Here is a 12,749-nt window from a genome sequence, read left to right as displayed (position 1 = left end):
GAAATTAAATTAAAATTAAAAAGTGAAGAGAGAAAGAAGAAGAACATGTCGAGCCATGGCGACGAGCCTGAAACGCACGGTCAAGAAAAAGAAAGAATAGTCGTAATCATGGGCGCCACCGGCACGGGCAAAACCAAGCTGTCTGTAGAATTGGCAGCTGAATTTTCCGGCGAAGTCATAAATTCCGACAAGACTCAAGTCTACCGCGGCGACCTCGACATCGTCACGAACAAAATCTCCGCGGAGGAGAAATGCGGCGTGCCGCACCATTTGCTCGACGTGCTCGATCCCTCCGCCGGCGAGATGTCTGCCTCTGAATTTCAAGCCCTGGCGAGCCAGGCAATCCGCGACATCGCCGCCCGCGGCGGCGTCCCCATTGTCGTGGGAGGGTCGAACTCGTTCGTCTTCGCGTTGCTCACCGGTTCGTGCGATCCCCAACGCTACGCGTCGCTCGAGCAGCCATTGGTGGAAGAGGAGGAGCTGCGCTACGACGGCTGCTTCATTTGGCTGCACGTGGATGCAGAGGTGCTAACAGAGAGCCTCGATCGGCGAATCGATCAGATGCTGGAAAGGGGCCTGGTGGAGGAGCTGGATCGTTACTTCGCGACGGAAGAAGGTTCCAAGGATCAGCACTCCGGGCTGGGGCAGGCCATTGGGGTGCCGGAGTTTCGGGCCTACTTCACCGGGGAGGAAGATGGGCGAACCGAGGAGGCGTTTGCGGCGGCCCTTGCAGCCATGAAGGCGAACACGCGGGAACTGATGGAGAAGCAGGTTAAGAAGATCGAGCAACTGGCGTCGCTGGGCTGGCAGTTGCTGCGGGTGGACGCCACGGCAGTCGTGGCGGCGAAGCTGGCAGGGGAGCCTGACGCAGCCGTGGCCGAGGCCTTGGAGAGGGACGTGGTGCAGCCGAGCAAGGCTGCTGTAGCAAGGTTTCTGAAAGGAATATAATATAATATAATATATATATATATACTCAGATTAATTAATTAATTAGTCTTCTTAATTCTAATAATTGAAGTGGAGACTTTGTACTCATTGTAAATAAATGATTAAATGTATATATATATATATATAAGTAGATATGTAAATGAGTATTTTATTGAAATTGAACATATTAATAATATTATAATATTTTCATTTAAAATTGTCATTGATAAAATGTGCTGTAATATAATTAATTTGAGCATTTCTAGCTAATTTGAGATGACAGAGTTTTAATGGAGCAAATAATATGACACATAAATTTAATGGTCTAAAAATATTCATTTTACATACGAAATCATGTGTATTTTATATGTATTATTTTCTCTATTAACTTTAACTAACTCTTATATCTACCGCTAAGAAAAAATTTTAATTTTTAATTTTTTTTGTGTTATTAGTGATGTGGTAAATGTTGTTGGATGATCCTATAAATGTTCCGAATGTTGTGATAAGTATTGTTAGATCTTTTGATTGTGATGGCAAAGAGAGTGTTTTTTGCCATGAATATTATGAAAAATAGATTGAGCATTGAATGAATGATAATTGGATGAATAATAATTTTATTATCTATGTAAAAATATTTTTTTAACAGTTGATAATAAATGTATAGTATAAAATTTTCAAAATATATAGAAGACTCAAAAAAATAATTATAAACTAATTATTTTATGATAGTTTATAATTATAATATTTTATATTTTATTAATTATATTATATTATTATCTATATTACACCAAGACCTTAGCTCCCTGGTCTCCCGTAGAGTTGCGAGCCACGAGCCATGTGGCCATGAGCTACAAGCGACCTCGCTCATAGATGTGGTTGACCTTGCTCATTATCGTCGATGGCTTCTCTTGCGACCGCAAGTTTCTCTATTATTTTTTTCTTCTTCCCCACCTCTCTTTCCTTTTTATTTTTTATTTTTATTTTCTTCCTTTTATTAGGAATTTGTTTCCCTTCCGTTTCTTTTCTTTGCTTTTCCCTATAATTTTTTCCCACCTTAAACTCATTTCCTTCTTCAAACATAAACATATATATAGCATAAAGGGCATCATAGAAGGCCATGCCATCATAATTTATGATTTTTTTATAAAAAAAATAACATATTGTTGGAAAAACTATATATCATAGATGGCATACAAGCATGATGATGGCTATTGGCCAGTCTTCAAAGAAATAATATTTTAAAAAATTATTTTTCTCAAATATATTAATACATTTTTAAAAAGGCCGGCCAGGGTTACACATACAATCCACGAATACAAATAAATAATATAATTAAAATTTTAAAAGTAAAAAATAAAATTCATCATGACTATTTATGAGAAGGTACGTAAATCGACAAATTATAGTTGATTATGATAGAGGAGGGGAAATTATCTTGACTTAATCGAAATTTGAAGTCTTATCCTCTTCTACAATATAATTATGCTCCGTCGTAATCAATAACATCAATACTATAAATATTTAGATCACACATATGCATAATAGCAACAGGAATATGATCGATCTATAAGTTAGAAGATGAGGGTCCAGCTTTGATGAGCATGCAGGCTCCATTGTTACTCATCGATCGATCGAGAAACAGCAAATTAAAAGAAGAAGAAGAAGAGCCTTTCAGCTAGCTGTTATCGTAAACTAAATTTGGAGTGCTTTAATTGATGTTTACCCAACTAAATTAGAAGCATTAATCATGTTCTGGAAACAAACTTAACCTTAAAATAGTACGACAGCTATGATCTCTCTGCCTCCGTTTCTTCTATATATATCACGTTTGCGCTGATCGATCGATCTATCGTCCGATCGAGGCGACAACATTAATGGTGGATACGACGACGTCGAGGTTCAAGAGTGTGTGCGTGTTCTGCGGCAGCAGCGCCGGGAACCGCGACTGCTACGGGAACGCCGCCGTGGAGCTCGGCCGGGAACTGGTGGTCGGGAAGGTGGACCTCGTCTACGGGGGTGGCGGCGTCGGGCTCATGGGGTTGGTCTCCCGAGCGGTGCACTCGGGCGGCGGCCGCGTCGTCGGGATCATCCCGCGGCCGCTCATGGCCAGGGAGATCGCGGGGGAGACGTTAGGGGAGGTGAAGGTGGTGGCGAGCATGCACCAGCGGAAGGCAGAGATGTCCCGCTGCGCCGACGCCTTCGTGGCCCTGCCCGGCGGGTACGGGACGCTGGAGGAGCTTTTCGAGGTGATCACGTGGGCGCAGCTCGGCATCCACAGCAAGCCGGTGGGGTTGCTCAACGTCGACGGCTACTTCGATCCGCTGCTGGCGTTCGTCGACAAGGCGGTGGCGGAGGGGTTCATTCCGCCGCACCAGCGCCGGATCCTCGTCGCCTCCGCCGATGCGCGGAGCCTCCTCCGGGAGCTGGAGGAGTACGTGCCGGTGGAGGACGCGGTGACGAGCAGACTTGCGGCTGTGTGGGAGGCGGCCGGGGAATTGATCCAATAATCAATCTAAATCAATCACCTACGATCAGGATATTAATACAATAAAATCCGCACGAAATCAAAATTAAAAAATCCGGACAAAATCTTTTATAGATTTTATGTTCAAGATTATCATCATATATAGATTGTGATGCAAATTGTGGCCGAATTGTTTACCACAAAGTAGAATATTAGTTTAAGTCGAGACAATGCTTTTATTCATCATGGTAACTTACTGCAACTTCTCGATTTACCTCCTTACAAATATTAGGGTCGATCGTGTGAGATTATTAGGATGGTGAATTCCATCTTTTAATGAAGAAGTGGATACGATAATTAATTAAGGTATATACACCGATGAAATCATATATTTTTTATTAATGTCAGTACTCTATTCCATAAAATAAAACATCTTTTGCTAAATATTGAAGGTGATTTTAATTTAGGTCATGTTAAATTGAACACAAAAACTTTAATTTTATTAAACTATAAAATGCTTTAATATATGATACAGCGGGCGATAATAACCCCTTATCAAGGTATCTCGATAACAACTCAACATAGTTTAGTCAGTCGGACTACGCCTCTTTCGACTAGACTAATTGGAGATGCTTGTGATACGGCGAGGCGATGATACCTCATCAAGGTATCCTGATAACAATACAGCACGGTTTAATCAACTACACCTCCTTCGACTAGACTAATTGAGGATGTTTGTGATACGACGAGGCGATGACACCTCATCAATATATCCTGATAACAACACAACACAGTCTAGTCAGTCGGACTACGTCTCCTTACTAATTAGGGATGCTCATAATGTGGTGGAAATATATTACCCCCATATGCAGGATAAAGTCATAAAATCAGTACATCTTTAAAATTAGAAAACTCTAAAATCATTCCACCCAAAGAATAAAAAAAATATCTTGAAATATTTCTTAAATAAATATTTCAAAATCTTTCAAAAAAAAATGAAACAGATATCTCAGAATATTTTCTAAACAAATGCTATATTTCAGAGATTAACTACTATAAAAAGGTAATCCATGCTCATGGGTATATGTATACATATAAACCCTAATCTCCTTAAGTCATTAAACTTCTTCCTCACGCACAACTCTAACTTGAGCGTCAGAGTACGTGGTTTACTGGGATCCATCTCTACGCCATTCTAACTCTCTTTTTGAGTATTTTTCAGGTCTCTGTTGGGTTGCAAGGGTGCAAACATAGTCTTTATCTAAAACACATGGGAAAGATCATGGGTTTAAAAGGATGGAAAGTATCTCCATTGGCATGAGGCCTTTTGGGGAGAGCCCAAGAAAAAACTATGAGGGCTTAGGCCCAAAGTGATACAATATCATGCTATTGTGGAGATACAGACATCCTTGGGCTCCCTACAGTCTCTATCATCTTTCTCTGTGGTCCGAAAACTTAAGTTTATTGAACTACAAATTGTATAATTTACGATCTAAACCGTCAAAGAAGGTTTAGTTAAAAATCCAAAAATTCTTATCTACTTTATCAAAATCACGATACGATAAAAACATATTATATATAAATTTGTGTTGGATGGATGAACACATTGTGCAGAGACAATTGACATTCAGCAGAAACATTCGCCACCAGTTTTACCAATTACCAGGTAGCTAGAAGCCCATTTTTGGGCCGCGATAACGTGGCCAGCCATAGCCCATAGACCTTTCAAACGTTACATGCATTGAGATTATTTTTTCAAGTCCATGTAAAAAAAATATAACATAATTATTTAATTTAAACCACTCATGCATTTATATATATAATTAACATTTATCAAGCATATATATATATATATATATATATTAATCTCTGCACATTGAGTTAATCGCTGAGGCCTCGTGAAGAAGAAGCAGCAGCAGGAGGCCAGCTGCTTATGCTTACGGAAGAAGACAGTAGCCACCATCCATCCATCCCACATGTCCTTTCTATACTCACTGCGTGCTGACGTGTCGCAAGGAGAAAGGCCAGTTGCAGCTGAACCCTCCATTAAACAACTAACCCACAGCAAGCCCAAGAACAATATGGTGACCTCTTGGTATCTGTGTAAAGATTTGACGTGATGAGAAAGGCCACGTTTCGGCCTCCCACTGCCTAATCCACCTAATTAATGCCCTCTAATCATGATTAAGAATGGAATCCCTGGCTTAGGGACTTTGGTGCTCAATTAAGAATCTACTCTCTTTAGCGACTTTTGTGACCTCTCTGGCTTTTCTTTTCAAGGTCCCTTGTAACCAATGCCTAGAGGAAAAGTAAGGTACGTAGGTTTTATAAGGTTTTCATAACTAGGGTTTCACTTGCTTTAGATAATAAACAATATATCGATGCATGTAAATTAAGCCTTGGGATTGTCCTTCACTCACACAAGATAATGATATTAATAATAATAGTAGTAGTAGTAATAAACTACTTATAAGTTAGCTTCCATGGAACTTGACGCCAAGCAAGAACACTTAAAAGGTGGCATAAATCATGGTCCTTTAGGAGTCAATTTAGATTAATTTAAGATTTTATTTTGACCAAGTTGAAGGTTTTATTTTTTAGGGTACTAGTGATTATATAAATATATATATTCTTTTGAAATTTAAGAGGGCAATGCCACCTAGCTAGAAGTAATATGAAACACTTGATTAGGTGTTATTATTACTTAGGGTATACTTTCCAAGGAGCACATTTTGATTTAAGATTAATTAAATAGAAGAAGAAATTGACTAAGATATATAATTAAAACTTAAGAAAACAATATTTTAAAAGGGGGGAATCTCAATCTACAGAACATTGTCGATCTTAAAATAATATGAAATGCTAAATAGGTGTACTTACTTAGGATAGACTACTCGAGGAGGGACTTTTGGTTTAATATTATTAAGACTGTAAGAAATTAGTGACAAAAGCATCACATAGATTTTGCTTTATGTGCCAAATATTGAAGTCCTAATAACTTCATTCAGAATGTCATTATATTGTGGATAAAACATTTATTTTTTAAAACAAAAAGATATTGTATGGCAATGGTTTAATTTGACTTCTAAATATGACACAAAACACTCGATCAGGTGTGATTGCTTTGGATAGACTTTCCAAGAAGCAACTTTTGAAATATGAATATTAATTGAACACAAGTGGAAATTGACCAAGATAATTAAAATCCTAGAGGAATTTTTTTTAAGAAAAAAAAGACAAAAAAAATCCAAATTGTCTCTTAAAAACTACATGAAACACTTCATTGACAAGGTGTGCTAGCTACTTTGGGTTTAAGATCACTTATATTAATTGGTGATTGATTCGGTAGGATTTTGACTACATGGAATTCAAGGTGATTAGGTATAGTATGCTCGTGCATCCAGTGGCGGAGCCACGTTGTCTGCTACCCCGGCTACAGCCCGGGTAGCCGACGTGAAAAGTCTTAATTTTACGGTAGAAATTTTTTTTTTTAAAGAAAACTAAGGAGCCAGCCCGGGTAATCTCGTCGGAACAGTCTACAGTCGAAGATCAGCCCAGGTAAATTACCCGGGCTGGCTCCGCCATTGCGTGCATCCACGTGCTTAAGTGAGCAATTGATTTCGTTAAGAGTAATTAACCAAGTGATTAAGTGGAAAAAGGAGAGCTTAATAATTAATTAGCTTGGTGCACTTGTGCACCCATAAACTCAGGCCGTGAAAATTAACTGTACCCACAAATCCACCCACAACGTGTCGCCATCCCTCTCTCTCCATTTCATAATCGCATGGAGCCCACAACGCGCCGGCTGCATGCATGGCCACGTTAACGTACGCTCCTGAATGCTCTTTTCATGCACGAACCGGATCGGAGCCCTGGACCGCTCGGTCGAACCGCCGGTCGGGCGGCCCAATGGGGCCGGGAGCCTGCAGCAGTGGCATCTCGACAGGTGGAAGGGACCCTGCGAATGCCATGGCGACAGGTGTCGGATAGATTTCGTATTATAATATATATGCTTCCCATGTGCTCGCTCGCAGTGACCTTGACTCCAAGTACCCAACTCAACTCACGCCAGGAAGGACTGACTTATCCATCCATCATGATGTACCTTTAAATCTAAGGACTGCTACAGGTGTAACATCTCCTCTATCTCTTCTTCTTCTACCCTAAACTAAAGGAATCCTGGGAAGCTGAGCCAAGGCCTAGCTCGCTTCAAATTCAATATGCACTTTGCAACGAGAGACACAAATCTCAAGCACTAGAGCTTCTGTTTTATTCTGTCAGCACTGATGGAATTATATATTCATCAGAGGTACCTTCTTCGTTCGTTATCAGTCTACCAGGGAATTCCCTTGTACTCATGATAGAAATATTTTATCACTAAAGGTCTCAGTAATGATATTTTATCATCTGCCTCGGTGTACGTACTTCTATCGTTAAAAACAATAAGGCATGCAAATTAAATAGTTGATTCTCTTCCGTTCAGTCTGGAGTGAGTACTAATATATATATATGCAAGATGAAATTTATATGTACTTTTTAACAACCATTTGAATAACAAATCGAAATGAATGAGATATGCATAAAGAAGCCACAGTGTTTGCATACGAATCTATCTACAAGGAAAAACACTTTGTCAGATAGATAGAGATATATAGATAGAATTAACATGGTTTATTTTATGTGCTTACAATATTATAGTTCTTTTGTGTGTTTCATGATGTTCTCCTGGGTTGGCTCATCTATATATTTATTTTTTAAATAAATTTAATATTTGTTTATATATATAAATATATATATATATATATGAAGAAGCTTAATTAATGACTGCCCGTCCTCGTTCGTATTGTGGCGCTATATATATTTCAACCCGAGCATTGAAGTCGAACACAGAGCAGGTGACGGCGATCTCCAAGACCGCGCGCCATGGGCCACCAACAAGACACTTTGCTCTTCTTCTCTCTCGACCACCCCCAGACGTCTCGAGGTATTCGATCCCCCTCTTCCTCCTTCCTATTTCCGTGCAAATGCTCCACCGGCCGCCATGCATCTGTTTGTTAACTTTCTCAAAGGAATGCTTTTCCGACAATTGCAGCAGGAGCCATCGCCTCCGAGCCTCCGCCGTCGCAGGAGGAGCAAGGCGCGCTGCGGCCTCGCTGCCGACGTGAAGAAGCGGCGACTGAACGATGATCAGGTGAAGCTGCTGGAGACGCGGTTTGAGGAGGAGAAGAAACTGCAGTTCGGTCGGAAGTTGTACCTCGCCGCCGAGCTTGGGCTCGACCCCAAGCAGGTCGCCGTCTGGTTCCAGAACCGCCGGGTGCGGCACAAGAGCAAACAGGTGGAGGAGGCCTACCTCGAGCTCAAGTCCGTCCATGACGCCACCCTTCTTGAAAAATGCCACCTCGAGAAGGAGGTACCTCATTCAATACTGTAGAAACTGCATTTGCCGACGGACGATCAAACTTACTTCAATTGCTCTGAAATCGACAGGTGCTGAAGTTGAAAGATAAGCTTCTTGCGGCTGAAGAAGAGCTTAGAAGGCTTTCCCTCGGTTCCACCTGCGGCGGAACCGGCAGCGGCGAGCCGACCGGAAGTCCAAACTCATCGACTTTAACTTACCAGCCCGCAGTATCAGAGTTCCGAACGATGGAGGAAGAAGCAGAGCTGATGTACCTACAGGAGTGGGGGTACAATTTCTATGGCATGTGAAGATCGTTGCTAGTTTCTGCTTCGTTTGCTTTATGTGATTAAACATTGTAAATTACCGAAGACCCTTGGGCAAATCCTAGCTGTTCTCCCACTGACAACGACTGTGTGTCAAGTTTTGAGGTGTGTGCTTAATTGTATGGAGCAGCTAGATGATGATGTTGCTGTGCATTTTCTCCTCCTAATTAGTTTGTTGATCGTACACTTGATGGGAGTCCACTAAGCAACAGATGCTACTTGCAACTATATATAGTAGCATTGTTCTCATTAGGTGATCGACACCATTGATCACTGATCTCTGTGTCGATTCATGAGACTCACATATTGTGGATTGATTGAATAATCAAATTCCAAAGAAAATAAGAGTGTTTTACCATCTTGAGATCGATCCAAAATCGCATAAAGCATGACATCTGTTGGAGACTCGCGACTTGGGCGCTCGTGAACCGGCGGCGTTGCCATGTTGCACGTCGAAGGGAAGAAATTGGGAACAGTTTGAGTGCAGCAGATTAACAGTACTATGGGAAGAAGTTGGGCCTTTTTCACCTGATAATACGTGATAGAACCCTCTTTTTTGCAGCCTTCTGCCAATGGAAAGATCATCGCGGCTGGCCTTCTTTTAAAATGTTCATAGTTTACTGAATCCATGCACCAGATGGATAAGATGAAGACAATTGCACAATTCTGTAAACTGGAATGAGTCTCAATTTCGAATCAACTAAACAAGAAAAGTCAGATTTGATTCCTTCCATCTGTTCATAATTGGAGATTTTAATTGCAGACAATTGAAGAATCTGCAGCCCATTCGTTACCCATCAGAACAGTTCTTCCGACTTTATCGGTGGGAAGCTAATGAATTATGAATTGATCCATCCCATGCCCATCGCGGCGCTTCTGAAACCCTAAGCTCGTAGCTGAAGCTGGCGTTATTAGGTTTCTCCAAGAATTGTGGATCAATGTTTTCCTTTTTGTCGTCTCATCAGTCCATGTGGAGGTTTCCTTGCTCTCCTTCCCCTGTTGCTTTCCTAGTTGCTTTTTCATATGCATGAACGAACAGTTCCATGTTTCAGTGTTGCTTTCCAAAAGATGATTTATGTTTGTCGTCTAAAAGATAATTATGATGAATCATCCTTGTTGAAACACGAACCAAATCTCTTTACTCTTTGACTGTGTTTTCCTCTTTACAAGAACAGAGTTCGAGTTCTTTCAACTTTACTTGGACGCACCTTTTGATAAAGAAAGGAGAGTGAGAGGAGTGAGGGTGGCAGGCAACTGCACTGCACTACCAACACGTGAAACCTTCGATTTCCACTAGGTTTGGTATTTCTTTCTCACTATCAGAGCGTATAAGGTTTTGATTTTGATAGCTTTGTGCTTCGTTTCTCTGTTGAGAAATTGCATATCGTCGCTAGCTGTTTTCTCTTCTGAAACCTTTGTGCTTCGCTTTTAGATTCCAGTTGACATTTCCTACTCTGCTCTTGCTCGCGGCGTTCGAACTCTATCACGTATTATTTTTGCTCATAGTTCTTCCTCTCCTCGTGAACCTGAACAGCTGAACTGGTTTCTGATAATCAGAGTGGTTGTGGTTCTAGCTACCGCAGATTGCGTGCCTTTCTGGTGGTTCAGAGATTCACTGAATGCTTCGAGTCGTAAAGCTCTTTCCCAGAATGGAATCAATCAGTTGTCTTCCCGGGAAGAATAACTTGATAGCTAGCTAGTCTTCAACTTCATCTGAGGAAGACCAGTCTGATGCTTCACATCTTTTTCATTTTTCTGTTGTATTCCTCTGTTAATGGATCTCATATAAGCTGCGATTGAACACAGGAAAAAGCCAAGTAATAGAGCGTTGAAACTGCTTTCTGGATCATGTCATCTGCCACGCCCAGATAAATAGGAGGAAACTGGAGGCCAGAATTCTCATTTTGGGATCATCGACGGCTTGCATCATCGCACTTACGAAAATGAATTATGTTTAATATACATAAAAAATTAAATTCGAATAACTTATTAAATTATATATATATATATATATATATATATATTCAGTCTTCAGTCCTTTAATATTCACGAATACATTCAATAATATTCATAAATAAATAAAATAATTTTATATTATTAAATTTAATAATCAATTAAATAAATTTAAAATATAAAAATTTTAAATAATTAAATAAAATTAAATTGAGAACTCAATAACATTTAAACAAATCAAATTTCAGCTTAATTAAGCTTAATCAAATATACAAACTAATAAAAAAGAAATCAAATCAAATCAAATTTAAATAACCATCTTAATGATTTAATTTATTTCAGGCTCAATTTAATTTAACTCGATTATTTTATCAAATAAATTTGAATATTATAAAATTTAAATCGGATTGACCAGTCCATCTGAAATCATCTCCGAACCTTCACTTATAAAAGTACAATGACCAAGCATGAGAAGAAAAGGTAGTTCACCGTCTCATCCTCCTATTAACATAATAGACATGTCTTGCATTCTACGTATATTAATTTGTCTTTGGTGCGTGTCTTGCTATTTGCAAGTAATCACATGACAAATTGATGCGTTGACATTATGTATGACCTCCATATAATCATTGTCCATGAAAAGTCATATGCGGCAGCAGTGTCTCCGCCCACAGCCCTGTGCCACTCTGTGGTGCCCTGTCATTGCGTTAGTTGCCTTTGCTCCACGAACTGCCTCCAAATTGGGTGCCTCTGTTCTGCGCGCCAACAAGACACTAGGTGCCTCCACTCTGCGCACTTGCATGGTACTGGGTGCTTCCCCTCGACGCACTTATATGGTACTCGATGCCTCCCCTCGGCGCACCAGCATAGCACCGGGTGTCTCTGGTTTGTGCACCGTCATGCCTGTGGGTGCCTCCAGTCTAGGCACTATCATGCCTATGGGTGCCTCCACTCTGTAGACTAGAAAGGCATTGGGTGCCTCTGCTTTGTGCACCGTCTTTGCACTAGATGCCTTTGTATTGCTCGTCGCCTCCACACTGGGTTCCTCTACAACTACACTGAGTGCCTCTGCCCTGCACACCAGCATGACCCTAGGTGCCTCTGCTCTGTTCGCCAGCATGGCTATAGGTGCCTCTACTCTACTACCCTGCTATGCTAGGGCAAACCATGATTCTAGCAAGCCTGTAGCCTGCTATACAGCTTGTCGAATCTCGATAATCTTCTTAATGAGCAGACTGTTGAAAGCTTTGGCTTACCATTCCCACATTCCGGTTTGTCGAAGATATTGATGATGAACACATCGGACCCATAAAGAGTACTTCTTACATTGAATATTCTACAAAGATTTGGATAGCAATGCAGAATTCCATGTTCGTAGATCGTGCAATTCGTATCCACCTTCTTCCTTTGCCAAGGACATGGTCACCGAAAGATTGGTGGGTGCTTAGTGTTCCATAAAAAAAAGTGACATATGACATAGATCTTGTTGTTGACTGCACATGGGATGGGTAAGATTGAAAGCAATATTTGATGCCTTGGAGCACAGTTTTCAGCAATTCTAGTTTGTCGATGTAGGATAATATTTGCTTTGGCCAAGAATCGAGCTTTCTCATGATAGTCTCCGTCAACGGGCTATAGTTGCTCATATGGAACCTCTTCATCGTAATAGGGATGCTAAGAT

The 12,749-nt window shown here is 40.6% G+C and overlaps 2 protein-coding genes and 1 pseudogene across 2 annotated transcripts; all 3 read left to right on the top strand.

The window, feature by feature from the left end:
* Positions 1-45: 45 nt before the first annotated feature.
* On the top strand, positions 46-2,626 carry LOC141837143 (adenylate isopentenyltransferase-like). The gene is made up of 2 exons (XM_074724597.1): positions 46-935; positions 2,557-2,626. Exons 1-2 carry the CDS (start codon positions 46-48, stop codon positions 2,624-2,626), a joined length of 960 nt encoding a protein of 319 aa, XP_074580698.1.
* A 178-nt stretch (positions 2,627-2,804) lies between these two features.
* LOC141837142 (cytokinin riboside 5'-monophosphate phosphoribohydrolase LOG7-like) lies at positions 2,805-3,437 on the top strand. Its single transcript, XM_074724596.1, has one exon. It carries the CDS (start codon positions 2,805-2,807, stop codon positions 3,435-3,437), a length of 633 nt encoding a protein of 210 aa, XP_074580697.1.
* A 4,880-nt stretch (positions 3,438-8,317) lies between these two features.
* On the top strand, positions 8,318-9,174 carry LOC141838245 (homeobox-leucine zipper protein HOX14-like; annotated as a pseudogene).
* Positions 9,175-12,749: the final 3,575 nt, after the last annotated feature.

Source organism: Curcuma longa, chromosome 11, assembly GCF_044706935.1.
Source record: "Curcuma longa cultivar G26 ecotype Majalengka, Jawa Barat chromosome 11, ITB_CL_G26_1.1, whole genome shotgun sequence".
NCBI classification, from domain to species: Eukaryota; Viridiplantae; Streptophyta; class Magnoliopsida; order Zingiberales; family Zingiberaceae; genus Curcuma; species Curcuma longa.
This window is presented reverse-complemented; position numbering and strand designations above follow the sequence as displayed.

What these genes read in the sequence shown, in the direction of transcription:
- LOC141837143 (XM_074724597.1), top strand. Translation starts at nt 46, where the DNA reads ATGTCGAGCCATGGCGACGAGCCTGAAACGCACGGTCAAGAAAAAGAA. An exon ending in GCTGCTGTAGCAAGGTTTCT is followed by an intron (nt 936 to 2,556) that starts GAAAGGAATATA and finishes TGTTACTCATCG; the next exon opens with ATCGATCGAGAAACAGCAAA.
- LOC141837142 (XM_074724596.1), top strand. Translation starts at nt 2,805, where the DNA reads ATGGTGGATACGACGACGTCGAGGTTCAAGAGTGTGTGCGTGTTCTGC.